This window comes from Rhinolophus sinicus, linkage group LG05, assembly GCF_036562045.2.
Source record: "Rhinolophus sinicus isolate RSC01 linkage group LG05, ASM3656204v1, whole genome shotgun sequence".
In the NCBI taxonomy this organism is placed as follows: Eukaryota; Metazoa; Chordata; class Mammalia; order Chiroptera; family Rhinolophidae; genus Rhinolophus; species Rhinolophus sinicus.
Genome location: NC_133755.1, coordinates 44,728,171 through 44,753,253, shown reverse-complemented (window position 1 = coordinate 44,753,253; position 25,083 = coordinate 44,728,171). Strand labels below are relative to the sequence as shown.

Below are 25,083 nucleotides of genomic sequence, written 5' to 3'. Positions count from 1 at the left end.
TTCAAAATCACATTCCTTCTATCTGTTCAAGTGTAGCATTAAACTATATTTATGGAATTATAATCTAGAATTAATTATCATGATCACGTTGCCAACATCTCTATTTTCCTAGTTTTTTATTGTTGTGATTGAGAGATATCTTAAAAAATAAGAATTATGTCCACATTTTTTAAGATCAGAAAGGTGGGTACATGTGTTGGAGGTAGTGGTAAGCAAAGATTATGTTATTATTGTTATTATTCACTTATGTAAGCATACTTTTTTGTTTCTAAAATGCCTGATATAAGCCTTTGCAATTATTTTTCAAGGTCATGGGGAAAAAATGCACTTTAACTAGATACAAGTCTCTTTGGAATAATGGAAATTGTGTGCAGCAAAATATTAAAAATGAGCATCAGCAAACAAGATGTTTGTATTAGCAAGAACCTAGAAAATGGCTATGCAAAGGTCAACACTGATCTTTAAATATTAGTAAAATTTAATTTGTTGCATGTAATGAGTAGAAAGAAGAAAACAAAGCAGGCCACAATGAAGAAGCCATTGATAAATCATCTAAATGTCAAAACCGCTTACAGTATGGAAAATGTTAAATTGACAAGATCTATTTAACTAAGTGAATTAAATAGTTTGAATAATGCCCTAGAGAAATATTTTCCCAATTTAAGTGTAACAGGAGATTTATAAAGATTTTTGCCACAATTTATTTGGGAAAAGTGAAGGGACTTTTACTGTTTTTTTCCTAGGCATAGATTTTCTTCTAACCTCTTTTAGTAAGAAGGATGCACAGGTTCTCTTGGAACATAGGAATCTGTTGCCCTTTGCTTAATCTGGAAATAGCATCATCTGACTAATTTTTAGCAGCTGTGAAGAACCACCTTCTGGCTACGGTACTTTGCACAGCATTTGCTGAATTGACTTCAAAGAGCTTTCTGTTATGTCATACCCAAGTTTTTTTAAATATGAATTTTATATTCCCTTATTTTTTCATATGTAAAATTTATGAAAAAATTTTAAAAGGACTAAATATGTCCAATGTACATAAAAAGGTTTACTATTGATACACAAAGGGATAAAGAACTCAACAGAAAGATGGACAAAAGCTAGGAACAGGTAATTTATAGAAACAAAATTTGTCGCGCGGGGGACCCTACTTGCGCCATTTGTCGGGTGGGGCGGCCTGCGGGGTCTCTGCTCCCGCTCCCCACACAAGAACGCAGGATATGGTGGGGCCAAAAAGGAACACCCACAGAGCCATAGGTAGGGGAGTCATACCACTATGGTCTCACTGGAGGCTGGGTTCACTGGACGTGTGACCTGCTGTCCGTTTTCTGCCAACCGACCGACGACTCTCCTTCACTCTTCTCGACTCTCCTTGGCTCTCCTCCGCTCTCCTCTGCTCTCCTCGGCAATCCTCGGCTCTCCTCCGTAGCCGCAGCAGTTATATTAGCGGCCAATTGGCTAACTGGCCACAGCCGACGGCCAACCACTACCCGAGCCAGCACCCCTCTATGTGAGGCTGAGAGCCTGTAAACCACTTTCTGGGGCTCTGTCCCCACAAAATTGTTAAAAAAAATGCACAAAAAAATGTTTGATCTCTTTAATGAATAGAAAAATAAAATTTACAACTACCGGAATTCATATTTTACCTACCAGATTAATAAAAATTAAAAACTTTGATATTACCTCATCTTATTGAGGTTATAGGGTAAAAGGCAGTCATGTTATTGGTGCAACTGTAAATTGGTACAGTCATCTTGGAGGCCAATTTGGCAATACCTATCAAAGCATAAGGTGTGTGTGTGTGTGTGTATTTTCATAGTATTATTTGTAAGCAGAAAGCAGAAACAGAATGTTGTTCATTAAGGGAATGGTTAAATTATGATTATTACCGCGTTTCCCTGAAAATGGTCTGGCTAGGTCTTATTTTTGGGGAAACACGGTATCCAGTGGAGCATCTTGCAGCTATTAAAAAACAGTGAGGCAAATCTATATGTTCTAACAGAGAATATCCATGCTGTGGTGTTCAATGAAAAAAAGCAAATTGTATGTACAGTAAAATCTTGTCTTTACAAAAATACAAAACAAATCAGTATGAGTGTGGACGATACTGTAAGTACATCAAGAAAGTCTGGAAGACCACATGCCATGCTGTGCGATGGTTCTCTTCAGAATGGGGAGGGCAGAAAGGAGGGCAACGTGTTCACTTTCACATCAAACACTGTGATATTGTTCGCTTTTTTTTAACAAAAAGCATATATTATGATCATAATTTTAAAACCCAAGAAGAAGCAAAAGACCAGACAAAGTGTCTAATGGATTTAAAAGTTTCTCTCTCTCTCTCTCTCTCTCTCTCTCTCTCTCTCTCTTTTGTTGTTGTATACTTTTAGGTTCTGTAGCTTGTTTTAAAAATAAGGACATGATAGACAGTGTTTTTAACATACTGCTTTGTGCTTTTGCATTTTGTTTCTAACATTGACTTGCTGAGTATAATTTGTTAAATCTAAAATTTCATAAGTATTAGCTTTTAACATTTACTATTTGCAATGGGTGATCATTATCTAATTATGTCCTGAATATTTACACTTAATATTTAGGTTGAAAAAGGTGTTCTGGACTTCTGAACTGATCTGTATATAACTTTATATGCTATGAGCTAACACTTATGAATAATACAGAAAAGATCTACATATTTATTTAAAATAAAAATTAAAAAACAATACTTGAAATGTCATTGAGGGAGCTAGGACACTTCTGTTTGAATAAAATTAAAGGATAAAGTTTTTAATATTAGAGGCAATTAGATGTGCGATACCCACTAATAATGGTCAGTGCTTTTTATCTTCAAAGCATTATACAACATTAATTAATCCTTACAACAGTCTTAGAAATGTAGGTCAATGTCATTATCCCTATTTTTGCAGGTGGGGAAATTGAGGCAGAGAGGTTAAATGGTTTGGGGTAAAGTTGTCACAGTAAGATTAGAACTAAGACATTTTTGGCTTAGGGCCCAGTATTCAGAGCAGTAGAACCACACCTTCTTTAGAAAACTTAATCTCTGTGTCCTCGATAAAACGCTAGTTCTCATTAAACCATATTGAGGTCATGTCTACATTAAAATTTAGAAATGAGTTTGATCCCTATAGTAACCACTTAAAAAAACACATACCATTTTCTCTTTCATGGCTGTCTTAATCTGTCTTTTTCATTTTCTCTTTATTGGAGAATTACCAAAATATCTATCCTTGACCTCTGTTTTTCTTCTGGGATTTTATTCAGTGGTACTAACTTTCTTTTCTATTTAGAAAACCCCACAATAGTTTTTATATGGTCCGGCCCCTTTCTTGTATTTTGAGCTACCAGCTAGACATTTCTACCCATATCTACCTTTACACCTTGAGCTCCCACTGTGTCTAAAATTGAACTTACTGACATTAGCAAAACTTGCTCCCCTTCTAGATTAACCTGTTTTTATGTATGTTTTGATCCAAGTCCTGCCTTGCAACTAGGATACACTAGGAGGGATCAGGTAAGGTTAGGGGGTTTCTGGGAACCTGGTGTGGCCAAGAAGAATGGTATTTGTAAATCCTTCGTCAGGGTGAGGAAGCTGAAGCACAGTCTAAGGAAAAGCCAAAGTTACAAACTGAGTGGCAAGGCTGAAGTATAACAGGAGACCAAGTAGCCAGGCCAGGCACTAGGAAAACTGAGGGGTGTGGGTTGAGTAACTAAGGCAGTCGTTGTGAACAGAATGCACAGGAACCCTTTTACCTGGTGTATGGTGATGGAGGTATGTCTACTAAGTGGAGCCATGTTCAAAGCAAGGGTCACTATCTGTGCAGTAACTAGATCTCTATCCCTTGGTGGTATCTCCAGATTCTTCCTTCTTTCATCTGTCCTCACATGCTGTTGATTTCAAGATCACATGAATCTGTTTCTTTGTTTACATCCCGTCTGCCACCATTCCAATTCAACTCCTTGTTACTGCATATTGTTGTTACCTATTACTTTATTCCCTTTCTAACAGATCACTTGTATCGAATATTCCTGCACTCCTCTATATCCCCATCCACACAGTTCATCTTCCAACAATTCTGATCTGTTTTATTACCCTTCCTAAAATACCAGAGCAGAAACTTTTCATTACTCCTCAATTAGCTACCTAACAGATATAAAGTCTTAATTCCTAAGTTTGGCATTAAAAGTCTTCTTAGTTTGGCCCTGATTTATCTTTCCTATTTGTGTACCAAACCAGTTGCTTATTATTTCTCAAATAATCCTTGCATCTTTCTGTCTAATGTGTATTGTTCCCCCCTTTTTATCTCTCCCTCTGTCAGAATCTAACAATCTTCAAATACCCTCTACTTTCTAAGAGCATCTCTTTATTATCAAACGAGAACATATACTGAACACCCATAGCACTTTGTTTATGTTGCTAAATTAGCACTTACCACATACTTCATACTGTTGTTTTTATGGTTATTTTATCTGCTACAATAGATTATAGCTATTTGATAGTAGAGACCCTGCTTTATAAGTCTCTATGACTCATGGTAAAATGCTATACACCTAAAATGCTCAAAGTATTTGTGATACTTAATGAATGTTTAGTTATCATAGGATTCTCTGAGGTCCAAATGACTCAGTGTCCCTGTTATAACAGGTTCCATAATCCAAGCTTGTGGTCTCTCTATTTTGAAACTTCTCTGTCCTTTACATGAATTTTATAATTGCTTAATTGTTTGGTTTAGTGTTGAATATTTCAAAAAAATTTTACTTATGGTAACATTGATAAAATATTTCATGCATATGCTTAACAGGTATTAATATAATTCTGTGTTAATGGCATTAGATAAGAGATTGTGGGGGCATACACTGTGTTTTATGTAATTACCTAATGATGACTTGAACACCTAATGCAACTAACCAGGGGTGTATCTTAAATTCGTACTCTGTAGTTTTCTTTAGTTTTGTGTATTTTGAATTGGTGAATAGATGTTCTTCAGAACATCTCTTGATAATAAATAGCAAGTATATGTTCTAAGTTTATGCCCAGGAAACATAATCCTTTAGGCTCTTTGAAGCATTTTGCTCATGCACATTCATCTGAAATGTCTTGTTGGCACCATGGGATCATTCATCTTTGTTAAACTACACCAAAGTCTTCTCTTTGTTAATTCTTTCTTTCACATCATGTTTTACATTAGGGTTTTATTTGCCCTCAAGTTTCCTGTTCTTCCCAAAGCAGTTAAAACAGCTGATTCCAGAAACCAGGGAAGGCAAGTATTTTGTAGATTTATTTAGTTACCAGTTATCTTTACCTCTAAAACTTAGTTTTTGTTTTTCAAAAGAATATTATCAAAGGTATAACAAGATACAACGTCTTAGTGCAATGGTTTCTGTTTTGTATGTTGCATTCTTAAAATTTAGTCTGTATGGTAACAATTATTCTTAAGCAAATAAATATTTATTGTAATGTAACCTGCTTTGGAGGGAAGGTTTTAAACTTTTCAAGGATGTAAGTAGAAAGTAAAAAGAGCTCTCTGGGATCCCCTCATGTCACTGTCCTCACAATTTGGGCTATCTTAGATTCTCCTCCGTCCCCCAAGAAAAAAATTATCTAGATTTAGGTCAAGCTCAATTTAAATTGTGCTTCTTATTCTCTTCGGAGACTGGAAATTTGGATTCAGGATGGCCTTCTGAGATACCTGTGACTGTCATCAACTCCCCTGTGAAATTAAAGTAAACAGACAATTGTAAAAGTTGAAAAGATGTTTTACAATAATTGAAAAATTATGGGCAGTTTTTTTTTTAGGTTCTTCTGCTATTATTTTCATTTGGATACTTCTTTTTCCTATTCAATATTCAATATTAAAACAGTTTTCTAAATTTTAAATGAACTCATTCTTTCATTTTCCCCATGTATCTACTTTTGTTCTAGTCCTGAGTCATGTGCATTGGGCTTTATCCTCAGAGAAATGCACAAGGGCACGGAGTGGGGCAGCATTTCTCAGCTTACTTTGTTAGGCACTCCCTATTTCACTACCTTTTGCACACCCCCCTCCTGAAATGCAGAATCCAGCATTCTTCTGAAATTCTTTCCTTCCCCCTTTCAAAACGACTATTTATGCACTAATACAATATTTGAATAATACGAGTTCAGTCTTGACTACTTCCTCCAGGCACATTTTTCACACTAGGAAATTACCAGCATTCTTTTTAACTGCTGGCATTCTTAAGATGCAAGGCATTTAAATGTCTGCATGTTTCAAAAAAAAAACCACCAAAAAACTGCACAGTGTAGAGATGGCAAGACATCTTGAGGACTAAAAAGGATATTGATTTGGTCCCCTCCCACCATGCCCATCTAGTTGTTAGTATAGATTTTTACAAAGTTGTTTTATTTACTCCATTAATCTCTTTAATTTTCTATGGTCTTACTTGTACGTATTTGAAGTTTAGGGGAAAACAAGGATGAATAACTCACATTTTACTATCTTTTGCCCCCTGATAATGCCTGACCCTGCAAAGCTGCCTCCTTATCTACACATATTTTGGGGAGTCCGCAGGAGTCATCGCATGTGTTCATAAACAAGGCCACTCATTTACGAATGAACATTGACATTTTCTTCTCACTCGCCGTACCTGCTACTTCCCGGGCCTGCCTTATCAGCTGATGATTGCTGTCATTTCTTCAGGTGTATGGATTACTCCTTGGCCACCACGGCTACTTTTGCTGGGTATAGATCCCATTTTGTCTGGATACCACCACTCTTCACTGAGTACACTAATCTGAAGGGCTACCAGTCCTGCTTACTTTCTGCTGGGCGTCACCCCTGCAATCACTTCACCCCCCCTTATACCAGATACTCCCTTTGGGGCCACAAAGGAGTCCTTTATAAAGTAGAATGTCTTTCTTTTTTTGTCCTTTACTTTTTAGTGAAAACTGGAGCAGTGTTGTTTGTATGAGCATTCTGAATACTAGCTTGTACATTTTTCTCAGTCCTTCCACCCCCATTAGAACCAGACATGAATCCTTTGATGCTGAGCTGGAAGACAGGTCCCATTGTAGACTCTGCATTGTATTATTCTCAAAGTTTCCCCTTATGTCCAAATGAGTAGGGTCAAGGGTTTTGTACTTGACATTTGAAACTCTTCACACATCTCACTTTGCTTAATTTCCCCCCAAACTGCATGATTTCTGAGTAGTTTAGGACTTTAAAACTTAATAAAGATATGGGCAGCGGACCTATTGGTTTTCTAGTTAAAAGCGTTCCTGCCTCTTAGAAATAGTCAGTGCAGATTACAAAGAAAATTATAGTCCATTCTCCATTTCTGTTATCAGAGGAAAGTTTTAACAAATTCTCTATTACTGAATTGACTTAATGGGAAAAATAAGCTTTTAAGTTCAGTATTCTTTTGATATGTAAGTAAAGTTGCTGCCTTTTTGGTTTTAGTTATAAAATTTTATCTATACTTAATTTGCATGATAAACCTTTTTATGTAGCTACTAACAGCTAAACTTCAGCCTTGTCTTTGCACAAATTGTCATGAATTCTAATTATTGGTATTTGGATAAACTTACATTGAGGAATGTTTTTCTAGCATAGTCTAGAAATTGAGACTTTTGTTGCTCAATATCAGAAGAAGTATGGTCCTGTTTGATATACTTCTTCCCCATCTCAGTGGGATAGTAACCCATTTGCAGGTCCTAATTTATGCATACTTCCTTTTATGTAGAAACTTCTCCGCATATAGATGTTTTTTCTTTATAAAACTCCTATGTTGTACTTAGTATCCATTCTTTCATTTCACCTTAAACAACTATATAAAATGAGAGATCATATTTAATACTTTTTTTTTTCCATATAAATTTGCATAGTGCTGAACATACTGAGTAGTAGTAGCAATAGCATCGACAATGGCTATAATAAGGTTGTTGAATAATGATACCCTCAATACAGTCCTGTGGTAGGTACTTCATTATACCCATTTATAGCTGGGGGAACTTAGAAATAGAGAAGTTAAATAATTTGTCCAAGTTAGCTAGTAAGCTGAGAAGGTAGAATAAGAAACCAGGACTCAGAGTCCTGGTTCATATATTAAGCTTAATAAATGCAAAATAAATATTTACTTAATTCATTAACCGATTCTTTAAATAAATATTCCAGACATCACCCATCCAAATCACAAGGGTGCAGTTTACATATTCTAATACAGTATGTGTTTTGGTTTTTTAAAAAATATAACTATAAAGTAATAATTCTGAAATAAGCTCCATAAAACTAACTGAAAACATTTCCAAATAACAGAGCTCTGGAAATAGTTTAAGTGATAGCAGCCTCACTAGAGTCCCTCCTAAGGCGACAACTCTGAAAAATAATACTCAATTGAATGGAAAAATTAATAATTTGCTTAATATGTCTTTTTCCCTGCTCCCTGCTGATAAGGAACTGGGTCCTCTTTCATAGTAATACAGTCCAATAGCTCTCCTATCCTACACCTGTGTTCATGGCAGCCAGCTTTTGGTTAGAGCAGGGCAGATCTGGGGATTGGAGAATCCTTTGATTCATCTCTAACCTTTAAAGGCTCTTTGGTACAAGGAAAAGAGTGAATTCGGATCAATTCAAAATTTACTACTATTATTGTAGCCTATTTCCTTTCTACCATTTTCAGTTTAATTTGTCCATCACTTTCCAATATACATCTTGATTTACCACCATCCCTGGGACATGCCTTTCTTTTACTCAAACTACTATGTGTGCTCTCTACCATACCTGTATAGCCAAATACAGTAGAGCACTGTAGTTGTGAGCTCAGATCCTGGAGCCAGTCTGCTTAGATTCAACACCTGCCTCCCCTACCTGCTGGCTATGAGACCTCTCTGTGCCTCGTTTTCCTCTTTATAGAAGTGATGATGGTACTACTTCAAAGAGTAGCTATTAGGAGTAAATGAGTTACTGTATAAATTACACACACACACATATATATACTTACATATATACATATAGAACGTTTAGAACAGTGCTTGTCATGAGGTAAGTACTTCGTATTATCTGTTAACCCTCTTCTTCATCATTATTATTTAACTGGTGAAATCCTATACTTCTCTGAGGTCCTGCTAACACTTCACAACTTCTCTGTAGCTTTCTTAGAGGCTCACAGTTTCAGGCAGGCATGAGTCCTTCTTTTATGTTGTCACATTGTTCATTCTGCCATTTTAATAATTAGCACACTGTGTCTCATTAGTTCAACATGCATCTGTTTCTTGATGATCATAAGTGCATTGAGTTCAAATCTAAAGGAGAAAGAAAGGCCAAAGAATTTTGTACTATGTCTAAAAGTATTTTAGATGATCACCCATATAAAACTATCATGGGAAATATTTTTATTCACTCCTAATGTTAAATAAGCTGAGGGCTTATTCCTCCATCTAAAACATGTCTTGAAATATTTTTAAAGGGGGCCGGCCCGGTGGATCAGGCGGTTAGAGCTCCATGCTCCTAACTCCAAAGGCTGCTGGTTCAATTCCCACATGGGCCAGTGGGCTCTCAACCACAAGGTTGCCAGTTCACCTCCTCAAGTCCCGCAAGGGATGGTGGGCAACGCCCCCTGCAACTAGGATTGAACACGGCACCTTGAGCTGAGCTGCTGCTGAGCTCCCAGATGGCTCAGTTGGTTGGAATGCGTCCTCTCAACCACAAGGTTGCCTGTTCGACTCCCGCAAGGGATGGTGGGCTGTGCCCCCTGCAACTAGCAGTGGGCAACTGGACCTGGAGCTGAGCTGTGCCCTCCACAACTAAGACTGAAAGGACAACAACTTGAAGCTGAACGGCACCCTCCATAACTAAGATTGAAAGGACAACAACTTGACTTGGAAAAAAGTCCTGGAAGTACACACTGTTCCCCAATAAAGTCCTGTTCCCCTTCCCCAATAAAAAAATTTAAAAAATATATTTTTAAAGCTTCTTTTGTTATTCGTAAGTTTATTGGAAAGAGCAATTTTTAAATGATCTCTAAAAAGAAAATGTTGGTAGTTTACTGTATGTATTTCGAAGCAAACATTTGAAAGTTATATAGTTTTCAAATATTTGTAAAATACTGACTTTTTTTCTGACTCAGATTAGTCTTCTCCCAGTCAGTCCAAATTGATTAGGTTCTACTTAGTTAAAAAATATTTATATCCATATATCAATAATATCCATCACTAACCCCTGCTAGTAAAATTGGGAGAAAATACAGGATGTACATTTTTGGTATTACTTTTTTAATGCAGTTGGAGTAGACTATCTGGATCTATCATGACATACAGATTAACAAACTGAATGCTAATGTGATTTCACACAGTTTACTTTGAAGTAAATGTGTTTCTTATAATAGTAACTATATACTATTTACTTTGCAAATTTCACTTTAATAAGTCAGTTTATATGTGAGAGATAGTAAACATTTGCTTTGTATATTAAAAACACAAATATGCCTGTACTTAATAACTACCTAACAGATGTTTCCTTTCCTTAAAAATGTTTTTAAAAATGCTTAAATGTTAAATAATTCTAAATATACTCAGACCCTTAAAAATCAAACATACGTTATTGAAAACTGAAATATATATTCTTCTTAGCACATTTCTCAGCGTGATGACAATAGTAAATCTAGGAAAAGAAGTGTATTTTTCTTTCTTCTAGAATTTATTTCTGGATGAGTAATAAGGGCTATACTAATGTTTATTCTAATGAGCCATATCTACAATATCAGTAGTGGCAAATGATTCTATTATATCTAAGGGATCTTGGTTTTATTGGCAATAGAAGATAATTAATTGGCACCTCTTTTTAATTATTTTTAAACAGGCCACAGATTCCTTCTGCCATCAGATGTCTTTCTGCTTGACTGAACTGCACTTGTGGTCTTTGAAGAATACCTTACACATTGGGGGTAAATCAGCTCTGGATTAATTTCGATGTTTTTGAAAATATAAGTTACAACATTATAGATAAATACCAGCAAAGGTTAGAGCCTAGATTCTCCAGCTGGAGTTATATTATTTTTATACTTAATTAAAAATTGGCTAGTGGAAAATATTCTGTTTAGTTACTCTGATTAACTTATTTTTTTAAGCTTGAGTTAGATTTTCTGTTGTAAAAATTAATTTTACTAGCCTAATGTTTTAAAATTAAAATTAATTAAAATTTTTTTACTAGTCTAAAAAATTAATTTTACTAGCCTAAGATACATACATGTTTAATTTTTGCCGGAATTGTTCATAATAACTGATTTATATTCATAAATATTTGCAGGCTAGCTAATGGTAAAGGCATTTCTATTTGATTTTAAAATAATATATCAAACATGGAGCTAAGATGTACAATTAATTATATTAATGTTATTTGCATTTCACATTTTTGGGGGGAGGGAAGTAATATAAGTGTATTTTCACAATGCTTATTAGCATTATAAGATAAAGTAAATATCACTAGGAAACATTTTTTATAAAATCTTTCTTTTCTTTGATTATCCAAAACAGCTCTTGTATTTAGGAGGACAGTTTTATTTATGTCTTTAGCATTATTATTATTAAGAAAATATTTTTTTCCCTTTACTAAATATATCTTTATATCAAATATATAATTACAAATGAATGTCATTATGATTTCATTGTTTACCTTGTTTAAAATGTGTAAGGATAGAGCTTCCAGTTAAAGTGGATTTAACACACAGTTGCTTCCTTCCCAGATTCTTCTAAAATGAGAGTAAATGACAAAATAAAGGAGGCATTAACCCACAAGGACTAAGAGAATAAGAGAGTAGACAATTGCAGTTGGATGGTTTTTAGACAATGGAAGGGATGAAGGAATTAGCAAAGTTTAATAATCTGAGTATCAGATTTCACTGCTGGAGAAATACAGAGAATTCCAATAACAGCCAATTTGTGTCTCAAAACTCTAGAAAGATACAGAATTTGAGGAGCTTGATACTGTAGGAGATGGGGATGTGTCTTGAGGGTGACAACAAAGGGACTTGAAAGTCTGCTTAAGAAGTAGTAAGGTATTTTTCATACTGTGCAGATATTTAACTAGGGTGGCTCTAAACTTGGGAACACTAGCCCCAGTGGAAGAAAGCAGCGGAGAGGTGCTGAACTGAAAACAGGGATGAAGTGACATTTGAGGGGATCCTCAAGTGAAACACCGTGGTTCCTGGCTGATCTGTGAAGCCCACCAGTTGGCAAGCCCTATTCATGTACACAGAGTTTCTAATAAGCTTTCTAGTGCCTCACTTTTAAATATGAACAGGAAGAAACAAAATACAGTAGCTTCAGAAAACACTGGAAAGTTATACTATTCTCTTGGAAATTGAAAATACGAAGCAGAAAAAATTTTAAACTCAAAAGGGAAATAAACGCACTTATTTCACTGCTGGTGAAAGTATAAATTGGTCCAACCACTTTAGAAAACAATTTGACATTATCTAGTAAGTTGATATACAAGTATACATCACCTGTTGACCAATAATTCCACTCCTAGATATATGCCCTGATGAAAGCCCTGACACTTGTGCACCAGGAGATGTGTACAAAAGTGTTTATAATAGTACTGTTTACAATGCAGGAAACTAGAAACAACCCAAATATTAATCAGCAGGAAAATGGATAAATACATTTATGCAACAGAAAAAATAAATTAATTACAGCTACATGCAGCAGCATAGATGAATGTCAGAAATATAATATTGGACAAAAAAAGCTTAAAAAGTAAGTTGCAGAAGAATACATACAGTATGATTGCATTTAGGGGAAGTTCAAAAATAACAGGAAAAATTAAATAATGTATTGTTTCAGGATACAAATAATACTATAAAGAAAATTAGAATTATGAACACAAAATTTTAGTATAGCTCTGAGAAAGGAGGGAATGGAATGGAAATTGGAAAGGGTACACAGGAAGCTTAATTTAAAAGTTATTTTTTTCCCTTTTTTGTATTTTTTAATCTTACATACATTCTTTTGTATTTTTAACATTACATATAATTATTTGTATTTAGTAATTAAACAATTTTAAAACAAAAATGTTACAACAATATTTTCAATATAACACTTTATTTAGTAATAAATATACATACAGAAAAAAACTCTAGGGAGAGACAATAAAATGTTATTAGTAGCTGTCTCTGAAGAATTGAAATATGGGACATTTAACTTTTTTATGCTTTTCTTACTTTCCAAAGTTTATACACTGAGTATATATTATTTTTATAACCAAGGAAACAAAATTATTTTGAAATATACATAAATATGTTAGAAAAAATAAAATGAATGCTGTGACAAAACACATGGATAATAAATAGGAAAAATAGGAATTTTAGTGATTTAACATAGGAACTCTATAAGTTTGTTTCTTTTTTGTTCATTCATTTTGTTCTTCAGATTCCACATATAAGTGAAATCATATGATATTGTCTTTCTCTGTCTGACTGACTTCACTCAGCATAATACCGTCTAGGTCCATCCATGATGTTGTAGATGGCAGGACGTATTCTTTTTTATGGCTGGGTAATGTCCCACTGTATATATGTACCACTTCTCAATCCATTCATCTATTAATGGAAACTTACGTTGCTTCTATATCTTAGCTACTGTAAATAATGCTGCAATGAACATATGGATGCACATGTCTTTTTGAAGTAATGTTTTGGGTTTTTTTGGCTAAATACCCAGAAGTGGAATTGCTGGGTCCTTTGTCTTTCATTATAGCCTTTGTTTTAAAGTCTATTTTGTCTGTTATAACTATTGCTACTTCAGATTTTCCTTTTATTTCCATTTGCATGAAATATCTTTTTACATCCCTATACTTTCAGTCTCTGTGAATTTTGATCTGAAGTACGTCTCTTGCAGGCAGCATATGTAAGGGTCTTGTTTTCTTAGCCCCTCAACCACTCTGTGTCTTTTGATTGGATCATTTAATCCATTTACATTTAAAGTAAGTGTTGATAGATATGTAGTTATTGTCATTATTCATATTTTTCATCTTTTTTTCTTCTTCTTAAAGAAATCCCTTTAACGTTTCTTGTAATACTGATTTTATGGTGATGAACTCCTTTAGCTTTTTCTTTTCTGGGAAGCTCTTTATCTGCCCTTCGATTCTAAATGATAGCTTTACTGGGTAGAGTACTCTTAGTTGTAGATCCTTGCTTTTCATCACTTTAAGTATTCCATGCCAATCCCTTCTAGCCTGCAGAGTTTCTGTTGAGAAATCAGCTGACAGTCTCATGGGAGCTCCCTTGTACTTAACTGATTGCCTTTCTCTTTCTGCTTTTAAGATTCTCTCTTTATCTTTAACCTTTGGCATTTTAATTATGATGTGTCTTTATCATTATGATGTGTAGGCCTCTTCAGGTTCATCTTGTTTGGGACTCTGCGCTTCCTGGACTTATATGTCTATTTCCTTCACAAGTTTAGGAAGTTTTCTGTCATTATGTCTTGAAATACATTTTCAATTCCTTGTCTCTCTCTTCTCTTTTTGGTACCCCTATGATGTGAATGTTGATACATGTTGTCCCAGAGGCCTCTTAAAATATCCTCATTTTTTTGGATTTTTTTTTTTCTTTTCACTGTTCTGATTGGGTGTTTTCTGCCACCTTATCTTCCAAAGTGCTGATTCAGTCCTCTGCTTCATCTAATCTGTTGAGTCCCTCTAATTTATTCTTTCAGTTATTATATCTTCATTTATGACTGGTTCTTTTTTATGATTTCTTTCTGCTTTTTTATTATTTCCTATTTCTTTGTTGAAGTTCTCCCTGAGATCATTAAGCATCCTTATAACCAGTGTTTTGAACTCTGCATCTGGTATATTGCTTGTCTCCATTTTGTTTAGTTCTTTTTCTGGTGCTTTGTTGTGTTCTTTTCATTTGGAACATGTTTCTTTGTCTCTCCATTTTGTCTGTCTCCCTGTGTTTGTTTCTGTGTATTAGGTAGAGCTGCTATATCTCTGTCTTGGTAGAGTGGCCTTCCGTAGTAGTGTCCTGTGTGGCCCTGTGGCGCAGTCTCCCTGGTTACCAGAGCCAGGTGCTCCAGGTGTGTCCCTTGTGTGGGTTGTATGTGCCCTCCTGTTGTAGTTGAGCCTTGGTTGCTCTTTGCACATCAGTGGGAGGGATTCACCCCTCGGCTGATTGGTTATGAGGACTGGCCGTGACTACAGTGGTGGAGCTATTGTGCAGGGGCTGACACTACAGAGCAGGATTTGCTTTAGTGGGGCTCTGATGCCTGTCAAGTTTACCCTTTGAGTGTGTTGTTTGTGGAGGTGGTTGAGTGGTGCTCTGGTGTGGTCTGAAGCTGGCCACCAGATGTGTTGGTTCTGGAAGGTGCCTTGGCGCAGGCCAAGGTCAGCCACTGCTGTGTCCTTCCTGGGGCCACTTAGTTTGAACTACACAGTTATCTACAGATGGTTGCCATTTATGCTGGGTTTGGACGTGACTGGTAGAGGCTAAGCGGCAAACCGAGGCTGGCTGATGCTAGTGCCATGCTTGGGACTGCTTAGCAAGAGGTATGGGACACATAGAGGCCAGATGATGCTTGTTTGGTGTTTGTGAACCTTTGAGAGATTTTAAGAAAGTCTGCAGCATGAGCCAGGACAGGCAATTTGTTTGGAGAAGCCACTGGAAGCAGCTTGGGTAGACCCTCAAGTTGAGTGGGTTGGGATCTCAGGGAATGACCAAGGCAGGGCAAAGGGTGTTAGTTAGGTTGAAGGAGACTCAGATATGGCAGCTACCTGCATCTGCATGCTGAGTAGGAGGAGAGCTCAACTAAGGAACAGTGGCTTCTGCCAGCAATTTTTCTGGAAAATGCTGCTCCTCCAGCCCTCGCCTTAAAATCAGACAGTTCAGTTCCTCCTGGTATGTCCCTGGCACCTTTTGAGCTGCTTGCTCAGTGCTGGAGCTCAGAGCAAGTGAGTCCATCAGCAAGTAAGTCTGTGGGCAGGCCCTTTAAGAGAAACTCCTGTGACTCCAGCAGCTCTCCGTCTCAGCCACAATCTTTGCTGGTTTTCACAGCCAGAAGTTATGGTGACTTCTTTTTCCGGCACTGGAACCCTGGGCTGGGCAACCTGGTGTGGGGCTGGGAACCCTCTCTTCTTGGGGTGCTCTTCAGCTAAGATATCCCTCCTGATTTTTAACCACCACATGTGGGTGTGGGACCAGCTCATTCCGTTTCTCCATACCCGTCTACCAGTCCTGACCTGGCTTCTTCTATATATTCTTAGTTATAAGACTTCTGTTCAGCTAGATTTCAGGTGCTTTTCAGTGATGTTGTTTTGTAATTCAGTTGTAATTTTGATGTGGCCATACGAGGAGGCAAATAGCATTTACCCATTCTGCTGTCTTGACTGGAAGCCCTATCACACTTGTTTTTAAAGAATACATTGATGCCATTTTGAGCTTTCTAGAAAAAAATGTCACTAATTACAATATTACCAATGTCTTTGGGGGTATAAACGGATTTTTTATTTTTGGCTTTCAATATTTCTTTTTTAAATATCTAAATCAAACATGCAGGGCTTTAAAAATTCAGGTGCTTCTAGATGCTTTCAACATAAGCAGCATTGCCACACTGTATATCTTCTAGCCCTCAATACCTGCTCCATAGCAATAACTGTTTTCAGTTTTTAGCTATTTCTTTGGGTATATACCTCCACATTTGTAAATAATATGCTTATTATTTATTGATTCTTTAGTTTTAGATATTGTCAGTTGCCTGGCTTGAACCTATGATTAGAAATTTGATTGATTCTATCTAGATTCCCTTATACCCCTAGTTTTCTGTTACATACCTGGCAAACTCCTTCCCTATCCCTCCATCTGTCCTAAAGTCCTCTGTCCCTGCTCCTCCTTTTTGGAGACAGTGAATGGCTTTTAGAGAACAATCCCCTACTATACATAATAGCCCCCAGGGACAGTAAGGTCTTCAGCCCCAAGTGGATCTTCAGCCGGACCTGTACATTCTCTCTGCTGGCACATTACTCTCTTTCCACCCATATGAAATCCTACTTCTTTCTTTAAGGCTCAGCTCTTATAGTTACCTAGAGAAGCCTTCCCTGCCATTTAGACTAAGTAACCCTGTTACATGTTCTCATTATGCTTAATGTTTAAAGTATATTTAAAATTGAGGTGAAATTGACATATAACGTTATTAGCTTCTGGTGTACCTCATAATATTCAATAAGTTTAATTAACATACATCACCATACAGTTAAAAAAATATTTTTTCTTATAAGAACTTTTAAGATTTACTCTCAGCAACTTTCACACATGCGATGCAGTATTACTAACTACAGTCACCATGCCATATGTTAGATCCCCATGACTTATTTTATAACTAGAACTTTATACTTTTTGACTCCCATCACTCATTTCACCTACACCCCCACCCCCGCCCCCACCTCACCAATCTGTTCTCTGTATCTGTGACCTTGTGTTTTTTTTTAATTCCACATATATGTGAGATCATATGGTATTTGTCTTTCTCTTTCTGACTTATTTCACTTAACATAATGCCCTCGGTGTCCACCATGTCATCACGATGACAATATTTCCTTCTTTCAATGGGTGAATAATACTCCATTCTATGTATATACTACACTTTCTTTATCCATTCATCCATTGATGGACACTGAGTTTGTTTCTGTTTCTTAGCTAGCGTAAATAATGCTGCAATTAACATGAAGGTACAGATAGCTTTTCAAGTTAGTGTTTTCGTTTTCTTCTGATAAGTATCCACAAGTGTAATTACTGGATCATGTGGTACTTCTATTTTTAATTTTTGGAGGAACTGCAATACTGTTTTCTGTAGCTGCTGCACCAATTTACCTCCCCACCAACAGTACACAAAGGTTCCCTTTTCTGCACATCCTCGCCAATGTCTATTTCTTGTCTTTATAATAGTCAGTCTAATTTGAAACAATCACAGACTTACAGAAAACTTTTCTATACAGAGAATTTTCTTCTTGAACCATTTGAGAGTAAGTGGCAGACCTGCTGCCTCACCACCCTCAAATGCATTAGTTGTGTGTTTCCAACAGAAAGGTTATTGCCCTTCATCACCACTATGTAACCATCAAAATCAGGAAATTAACAATGATAGTGGTACTACCATCTAATACTCAGAGTTTCACCAAGTGTCTCACTAATGTCCTTTTTAAGTAAGGGATCTTGTTCAGAATCACATGTTGTATTTAGTCGTCATATCTCTTTAGTCTCTTTCATTCTGGAACAAACCTTTCATCCTTTTAATTGTTACTTATTTAGTTTTAAACTTTTGTAACCTTAACACTTTTGAAGATTTTACACCAGTTACTTTGTAGGATGTCCCTAAATTTGGGTATGTTTGAAATGTCCTCACAGTAAGGTTCAGATTATACATGTTTGGTGGGAATTTCCAGAAGTGATGCTGTGTTCTTTATCGGATGGTGCACAACTTCAATTTGGGTGTTTATTGATGTTCACGATCATTTGATTAAGGTGCTGTCTTCTAGGCTTCTCCACTGCAAAATTACTTTTTCCTTTGGAATTACTTAGTATTTTGTAGGGCGGTACGTTGAAATTATGTAAATGTCCTTCCTCATCAAACTTTATTTTGTCCCTCTGGACTCAGGTTTCCTGTTTTATTCAATGGTTTTAATCCATTACTATCATTATTTATTTTGATGTTTAAATTTGTTCCTGATGTGGACAGTGGGACCTTTTTCTAGCTGGCTTCAGTGTCTTTGTAACATATCCTTGTCAGTATTTGAGCATTTGCATTCTTTCTGACACTACTGATCTTCCAGCTCTTATTTTACCTTCTCTTTCCCAGCCCTGGCATCAGCCACTTCTCTCAGGAGTTTGGCTGCTTTTAGAAGAGGGTGGTATCTAGAAGCCAAGGTGGGCTTTAGGTGTGTGTGCTTATTGCCATTGGAGTATCGTTACTCCCAGGCCCTCTCAGTGGGCAGAGCTTAGGGAATTTATGTATGTATATATGTATGTCTGTATACACATATTTACATCCACATTCATTTCTGTATTTATCTCTATATATTGAAAACCATGAGCTCACACTGGTATCTCCAATTCTAATGTAAATAGGGTTCATTATAATTTTCTCCCTTTCCATATTTGTACTTCCCTTTGCAGACACTGGGGATTCCATATCTTTACTTACTTTATCATACGTCCTGTATGCAATCAGTCTCCTGTCTCTGTGGCCACACCCTCCTCTGTGTGAATCCCTTCTCACCCCATATAGGTTCTGACAAACCTTGTTGGGTAGCCTCCATATGTGGATGTCCTCACTTTGTTCAGCCTCTGAAACCCCACACGAGGCTACTGCCCCGTGTGAGTGTCCTACTCACCCTGCTAGGGTTCTGCCACACCATGTCATGCCAACTCGCTGCATAGACACCTTCCTCAACTTCCTCATCCAGCTGAGGCTCAGATACTCCGTGTGGGGTAGGTCTCCTTCTGCAGATACCTCCTTGCCCTGCTTGGGTTTTGACAGCCTCACTCCAGGCCTGATGCAGTAGGTCAGACCTATGCCAGAATTCAGAGCCCCTTATGATCTTCGTAGTGCTAATCTAGAGTTGTAACTGTTTGGATGCATGCAATGATGGAATATTTATAATAGAGGATATTACCAGTGTACATAATGCCTATGGTTCTTAGATTTAAAAAGAAAGAAAAACTTGTTATTAAATTGTAACATATGTATTGAAAAGTGTAAAATTATAAGGGCATGTTTTGAACTATCAAAAAGTGAACACACCCATAAGATTATCACCCAGATCAAGACATAAAATATTATCAGTATCTTAGGAGACCTACTCATGCCCTTTCCCAGTCATTCCTTAATCAATATTTTCAATCTAATAGAAATAAGCTGCATTCTTTAAAATTGTATGTCCAGATGAATAGCATGATGAATAAAATAGAGCTTCAGTAAGCTCTATTTCAAAATAGCTTACTGGCTATTTTGAAAACTATTTTTGAAAAGTTAATTATAGCTGTAATATATTTTTTTGAAGTTTCATCATTCAGTTTGAGAAAGTGAGTCACTAGGGGGCAGCCTGTACTGCTTCCACTTCTTGAGAACCAGTTGTATCCTTTTGTTAGTAACTAGAATTATTTTGTATGGAAGGAAACAAATGTTACTTCAAAGAAAGAAATATTTCACTATTCACAGATAGGAAGAAAATAGAGTTATTTTGTTCTCCTGTAATTAAATTGCAAGAACAGATTCCTTGATTAAATCACTGTCAACACCTAGGAAGCCTAGCTTTACTTTTTTTGTAACTCCAGCAGAGCATCCGAATTTGAATGGGTTCAAATTTGAATCCGAATTTGGAAGGTTTTTTGAATCTAAACAAGCTTCAGATAATTTATCCATACCTTACTCTAATCTCTTCTTTCTTTCCTGTAGATTCCCTACCAAACACCCTACTAAACTTGAGCTAAATAGAAAAGAAAGCCACAGTTCAGAATGCAATAGTTAGGGCATTTTCTTCCATCCACTGATTTCATTTTGCATTGCTTAGTGGCAGTTCCTTTGGGTAGCACCCTGTGAAAAATATCAGAGGAAGTGTGAAAGAGAAAAGCTTGTCTTCCTTAATTTCAGTTCTTTACTACTCCTGTCCTCATGCCATTCTAGTTTTGTGTAAATCTTTTCTAATTAGATTGATAAACTGTCCAGTTCCTGCATGCCCCTAGAATAGATGAACCCATATTCAGATACTTTTGAACTATTTTATTTCTAGTAACATAAAGACACTGTTTCTGTCTTCCTCCCTGCCCTACACTCCCACCGTGTCACATAGTATGGTTTCATTTCTTATTCTCTAGAACTTTTTACCATAATCTAATGTTATTTCTTCCTCTCTGTAGATAGAGATATCGGCATATACCAGTATTATGACAAAAAAGATCCACCAGGTAAAGTATCTATTCTACTCAACTAATTTTTATAAACTAAATATTCCAAACTATATAATTCTGACCATTAAAAACTGTTTTTATGAGCTTTAGATAAATTCTAGAATTTCAAGAAAAGTCACTTTAGTTGCTTATAAAAATGCTGAGGTTGATAGCTATTCTATATAAAATAAAGCAATATTGAGAAAATGCTGGAGAAGAACATGAAAGTTTTCATTTTACTGCTGATCAGACTGATAACTGGACAGTCTATTCACGTTTATTTATCAGTGTCCCAGTAGAGGGCATTGTTAATGCATGGGTCCCACTGATGCTGGCCTTCTGGATCCTCACCTGATATCTGAAATAGGCATTTCTGAGTGAATGATCAATTTTCTTTATCTGATTAATCCTGTTAATCCCAGAAGTTTCATGATGGGCCAAAAGGTCTTTCTAGCTAGAGTTACTTCCTGTTTTGGTCTCTGTTGAAGTGGGGCTGTATGGGCATCCTGTGTGCTTAGCTTGGTGGTTAATAGGCTGACTTCATGGTTCTGATGACAGACTGAAATAGCGTCTGTTCTGGGCTCTGTTGCAGTTTCCTTCCCTATCTGATGAGATTGCAAGCTCAGGATATTGGCCCACCTGTTGTGCTACATAAGCCCTTTCACTACAAATTTAGGAAATAACCTCTGTGAAATGAAAACATCCAAATTGTGGGATTTTTTTCAACTGCCTTTAAAAAAGTTTAGCATAATTTACTAATCTCAATAATGTGTGTGATGATACATTATGTATGTGAATATAAAAATACACAATATATTATAATAAAATAATTTCCACTTTTTTTCCTCCTTCTTTCCAACTCTCCTCCAACACAATATCAGCAGCAGAGCATGGTAACTTAGAAGAAAAGCAGAAGTTGGCAGAATGTAAGCTTACTTTATATTTGTTTGGAATTACTATAAAATTGAAATTTTAACATCTCTGAAGATTCAGTTTAGAAAAAATATTTTAAGCATTCTGCACAAGTAGGAAATGTTATTCCTTCTAAATTTCTTGTAAATTCCTGTTGTTTAGGATATAAACATATAAGTAAGAATTACATTTTGTTAGGCAGTTATATTAGGTTGGTGCAAAAGTAATTGCGGTTTAAAAGGTTAAAATAGCAAAAACTGCAATTACTTTTGCACCAACCTAATAAAATTTAGACCATTGAAATCTCTATCCAGTTTTTAAATGCTTATATAATCATAAGCTTTCTTAATGAGCCATATTTATATTATTTAATATACTTAAAATAAGTATATCATGCTTACATTCTGATAGCATTTTATTTGTACTATGCTTAAATTATTGTTTTACCCATTTTAAGAAAATAAGATTTATAATTATTAGTATTAGCATTTTATTCTCTCTAGTCTTTTCTGTTCTAAAATATATAAGTATGATATATATGTAATATCGATACAATGAAATAGGGTTTAATGACTTAAATATAATTTACATTTTGTTTGGAATATAGGTGGAGCTAAAAATCCTACTTGTTCTCTTTAAAATGGTTAGGCTGACATTTAACTTTTAAAAAGACTGTATTAGTTGCTGTAACATAGATTTTAAAATTTGCACATATGCTCTACACATCATAAGTTATGTTTATAAAGTGAAATGAAATAAGATATATAGCAATTCTACTGTAAAATTTTAATGTCTGGATATAAAATATATTATGTGTATACACATATACAACTCTTATTTAAATTACTATTTAGGATAATTCAAAAATGAATTCATTTTTGTGATGAAGTAGATATTATAATCAATTTAACATTTTGTTCATTCTTTTAAACAAAACTATCTTTAGTTAGACTTAAGCTAACATTGAGACTCTACTGAATAATTTTGTCTTTTAAATAAATGTATTTAAAACACAACAGTGGCTTATCATTGAATCATGGTATAGATTTTAAAGAGAATTATTTTAAATAAAACACTATTAGTGCCTAATTTTTTAAAACTTGGATGTCCCTCAATTTTTTCCTTCGTTTTAATATGTGATGCTTTGATGCTTAATTTAAAATTCATTTTCCTGTGTATCATTTTTTGTATTTTACTTCTTTCCTCACTATATTCATTTACTCATTAGGCATCTTCAGGTCTGAGAAGGCTACTTGCAGAATTTGGAATTTTTTTTTTGGATTGAACATTTAATTGTTTATGTGAAAATGTTATTTCTGTGGTAAAGACTGGATCACTTACCATTAGGTACTAGATTCACAGGCCTAGGAAACTTTCCCAGGGATTCTCTCTGTGCCTTGCTGGTTGTCATCATAAAATTATGATCAGGGAGATTGTTCTGTGGTAAAAATTCTGTTCCTATGACAAAGCCTTTCAAAAGGTTGTCGTTTGATGATGGAAATGAAGCCCACTTCCTCTCAATTAAGGAGGTGTTTTATTTTAATCTTCCTAAGGCACACTGCTAAGCAGTTTTCTTTTAAAATCATGTTTAACTAACTGCATACATGTTTTATTTGCCAGCACGAGATTATCCTTGGACGCTCAAAAATAGACGCCCAGAAAAACTTCGAGACTCGCTCAAGGAGTTGGAGGTATCTTTCCAAAAGTTTCAAAACTGGCAACAAACAAATCTGTTTTAAAACATCTTTCAACAACTTTAATTTTCATAAAGGATCAACTCTCCTGGTGATGATAGCTTTGCTTTTGTCCAGTGGGGAGTTCCAAAACAGTTGCATCTTTGTGTGGCATGCTGATCTTTTTTCTGCTTGCAAATCAGAAGCACTTTAACTGATAACAACAATGAGTATAGCCAACTGCACTCTCTCTTTCTCTGTTTCTTTCAGGAGCTGATGCAAAATAGTCAGTGTGTGCTGAGCAAATGGAAGAACAAATATATCTGTCAGGTAAAATGATTTGACGTGCTTTTGCAGTGTTTAACCAATGGAGCTGAAAACTATGCAGTAATTGGTATTCTCGTGTTATGATAGGTAATGGACAAAAACTTTTTAGGAGTAGATATTTCATAGTTTGAATTCTAGTCCTTCTAGAACTAACATTAGACAGATTGACACAGGCTACCGGGCTACCTCATTAATCAGTGTAGTTGTTCTGACACACTATAAACACTAGTAAAAATCTTTTCAGGTAGTATTTTTTGTTTGGATTTGTGTGAATGTTGTATTAGATATTTACTGGTATAGATTTAATCATATTTTTGAATGAAGATAAAACCATAGGACAAAGGCTTTTTGGCATAACACTCTAGTAAGCGTTTGTGAATGCCGTGCTTATGGAAAACAATAAGCAGACTAGAGTTAGACCTAAGATAACAAAACATCTGCTCTTACTTTTTGAATCCTCTTAGCTACACTGTTTAATATGGTAGCCACTAGTCACCGGTGGCTATTTAAATGTTAAGTTAAACTAATTAAATTAAAAATTCAGTTCCTCAGTTGCACTACCCACATTTTAAGTGCTCAGTAGCCACACGTTATCATATGGACAATATTGCTACAAAACATTTCTGTCACAGAAAGCTCTGTTGGACAGCACTAGTAGGGCCTAGACAGGGAGCTACGTGTTGAATGAGTCTATATTCAGGACATAATCATAATAATTAGTGTCCATTGATCACAAAATAATGGACAAATGCCTCAGCTTTGCTGATAGGCTTTGAAAGTACTATTTGCCTGGAAAAATTTTACTTGCCTTTGATAAAAAAGAATCATTAGTCCTATTCCACTCTTACGTGTTACATCATGTATTGAAGTTATATCAGTACTACTATTAGGTTGGTGCAAAAGTAATTGTGGCTTAAAAGGTTAAAAATAATTGCAAAACCCACAGTTACTTTTGCACCAACCTAATAATAATTATAACTGTTTCATGGAATTGAATATCCTATATCAATTTAAATTCTTGCTTGTTAACAGTGTTATTTATTTTAGGTTTAACTACTGTTGTTTGCAACTTAGGCCCATGGCTCTATCCATAAATCTACAACATTGAATTTGTCATAATTAGGAACATAACCTACTACTTGAATATAGACTATCATTTTAATGGACTCTATTTTCCTCATTTTTTGTTTAAACTAGTCTACCTTTACTTATGAAGATAACTAGTTACCTATTTAATTGGCATAAG

General features: G+C 35.6%; 1 protein-coding gene across 12 annotated transcripts in view; it reads left to right on the top strand.

Annotated features, from left to right (window-relative positions):
* Positions 1–25,083, top strand: part of WDPCP (WD repeat containing planar cell polarity effector) — a 385,676-nt gene that overhangs the window by 152,163 nt on the left and 208,430 nt on the right. For 9 of the 12 annotated variants that reach the window (XM_074332051.1, XM_074332049.1, XM_019717842.2 and 6 more), the window contains exons 2-6: positions 10,848–10,932; positions 20,896–20,943; positions 21,807–21,851; positions 23,458–23,528; positions 23,781–23,840. In XM_074332051.1, coding sequence (XP_074188152.1) covers positions 10,848–10,932; positions 20,896–20,943; positions 21,807–21,851; positions 23,458–23,528; positions 23,781–23,840 — 309 coding nt within the window. The remainder of the gene's footprint in view (positions 1–10,847; positions 10,933–20,895; positions 20,944–21,806; positions 21,852–23,457; positions 23,529–23,780; positions 23,841–25,083) is intronic. The other 3 variants (XM_074332048.1, XM_074332056.1, XM_074332055.1) reach the window with 3 other exon arrangements.